Source organism: Arabidopsis lyrata, assembly GCF_000004255.2.
Source record: "Arabidopsis lyrata subsp. lyrata unplaced genomic scaffold ARALYscaffold_3, whole genome shotgun sequence".
Classification (NCBI taxonomy): Eukaryota; Viridiplantae; Streptophyta; class Magnoliopsida; order Brassicales; family Brassicaceae; genus Arabidopsis; species Arabidopsis lyrata.
Window position 1 is genome coordinate 9,683,164 of NW_003302553.1, and position 2,040 is coordinate 9,685,203.

Sequence of the window (2,040 nt, forward strand, 5' to 3'; positions counted from 1 at the left end):
AAGAAAAAAAAAAAAAAAAAAAAAAAAAAAAAAAAGATTTCGCCATTCCCGCGCACTAGCTGGTCGAAACGATGTACAGATCATATTCAAAATGAAGAGGTTGGATACGAGCTTCACATTCTTTGTCAAATATGGCTGTCTTCAGGAGCTCCAAAGACTGGAGACAAAACAATATAATTCAGTTGGCAAAACAGTCAAGATTTGAAATTGATGCGACTGCGATTGTGATCTATACACAAAATGCGGCAAGCAAACTCAACCTACAAATGATGTATACAACTGAAACACATACCGTACATGCAAGATTCTTTATCTGCATCCTGAAGGCTCCTTCATCAGAAAGATCAACATCATCTGGCAATGCGATGCAGTCCCACCACCTACCGAAAAAAAAGAATGAGTTTTAGATAATTTATATGTGGCGTAGATATATCACCAAAAAGCCTATTATGTATGATCATGAGTTACAGTATGTAATTTGGATCACATTCAAACATAGAGAAAGAAAAAGCAAGTGATTTCTAATGGCAGCATCAGTATATACCTTCTTTTGTATCCAATCGATACTGGTTTCCATGCCTCCAAGAGTAGGGACTGCTTTGGCTCACTTTGTTTTGCTTTTTTGTCTACATGTTCTGCTTTCAGTTTCCTGTACCTTAGAATGGTAAAGGCAATCGCCTAGCCATAATACATTTTCCATAACTAGTTAGTTTCTCTTCATTATTTAGTATGCGAAAGGTTATATACTAAAGAAAAGAATAAGTCGAAACTGTGTAAGCTCCATAAGTCACCGTAAACTAATATATGTTGAAAGTTCCATGGCATTTTATCTAAAATATTCAACAATTAGACATAAAAAGTGATACAAGGTATACCTTGGCAGCCAGGAGAAAAATATCATTTGTATCTGAAAATTAAGAATTGAAAAGATATAAACATCGTTATTGCAAGACAGAACATTCAAAGCCCAAAGAGACTAATTTTACCATTAGCATGTTTTATAAACTCTCCAAGCGCCTCTCTAGAATTTGATTCAGACTTCTCACCAGTGCAAAGTAAAGAATGAGAACTCTCCCAATCTGCCTCTGCGCATGATTCACTATATCATATTGAAACAGCACATTAGTTTAAACATGAAAACCAATAACAAAAAAACAAAAGTCGAAGACATCAAATCTCAATTACCTACAGTAGAAAGCCTCCTGACATCCTCCAGGACACGAAAGAGGCGAAGGCAAAGGAAACATATCAGTGTACGGCAATGCCATTTCGCCATTCATCAAAGAACTAACAACTCCTTCCGGAAGAGTATTATGGCTTGAACTGCTTCCACCACATTGTTCCTCATTTCCATTGTACTTCACACATTCATCTTCTCCGCTTTCAGATGAATCGCCGTCACAACAACCAGAAACACCGAGATTCTTAAAATAGAGTTTCCGGCCGATTTGTTTCTCGATCGATCCAACGAACCGGAAACAAAAACTACAAACCAAACAATCCACCTTGTTGGAAGAATGTTGGATACCAACAAGAATCTGATCTTTCAAAATGAGTTCATCTTCTTGAAACTCTGAATTTACATAAACACCTAACAAATTGGAAGAAATCAAAATTTTATAAACCAACATTGCAGCCATTGAGAAATCTCAAAATCTATACAAAGATAAAGCAATAACTTAACCTTTTCCAATGGTTTCATTTAGTTTCACTTCGATGCCATTGCATCTTCTACTAGTTATAAGCTTGTTGAAATATTCCTGAACAAACCGGAATCGAGCTCAGTTACTATAAGTTTCCATGGAGATTAGCTTCAAAGCATGCTTATTTAGAGAGAGAGAGGGAGAGGGATTTTGCCTGCTGTTGGAGAGTTGGAAGCGGAGAAAGAAGAGCGGCGATTTTCTCGTCTGTTTTGCAAACGGAATCCATTAAAGTGGCCGGAGATTTTCTCGTGCGGCGGCGCGTCTGTATTTTTAATTTGGTGCTATTTTGACTGTTCGGGTACAAAAGACCAGAGAGACTGACTCTTTGGTGAGATGG

At 37.3% G+C, this 2,040-nt stretch overlaps 1 protein-coding gene across 3 annotated transcripts in view; it reads right to left on the reverse strand.

Annotated features, from left to right (window-relative positions):
• LOC9319388 (histone-lysine N-methyltransferase ATXR2) overlaps positions 1 to 1,990 on the reverse strand; it is a 6,326-nt gene extending 4,336 nt beyond the window's left edge. The window contains exons 1-8 of one of the 3 annotated variants that reach the window (XM_021031474.1): positions 1,858 to 1,989; positions 1,685 to 1,760; positions 1,186 to 1,591; positions 987 to 1,099; positions 876 to 907; positions 545 to 678; positions 293 to 380; positions 109 to 157 (exon numbers count right to left, since the gene is read on the reverse strand). In XM_021031474.1, the coding sequence (XP_020887133.1) occupies positions 109 to 157; positions 293 to 380; positions 545 to 678; positions 876 to 907; positions 987 to 1,099; positions 1,186 to 1,591; positions 1,685 to 1,760; positions 1,858 to 1,929 (970 nt within the window). In that variant the 5' untranslated portion in view covers positions 1,930 to 1,989. Of the gene's footprint in view, positions 1 to 108; positions 158 to 292; positions 381 to 544; positions 679 to 875; positions 908 to 986; positions 1,100 to 1,185; positions 1,761 to 1,857 lie in introns of those variants that run through there. The other 2 variants (XM_021031476.1, XM_021031477.1) reach the window with 2 other exon arrangements.
• Between the last annotated feature and the right edge of the window lie 50 nt (positions 1,991 to 2,040).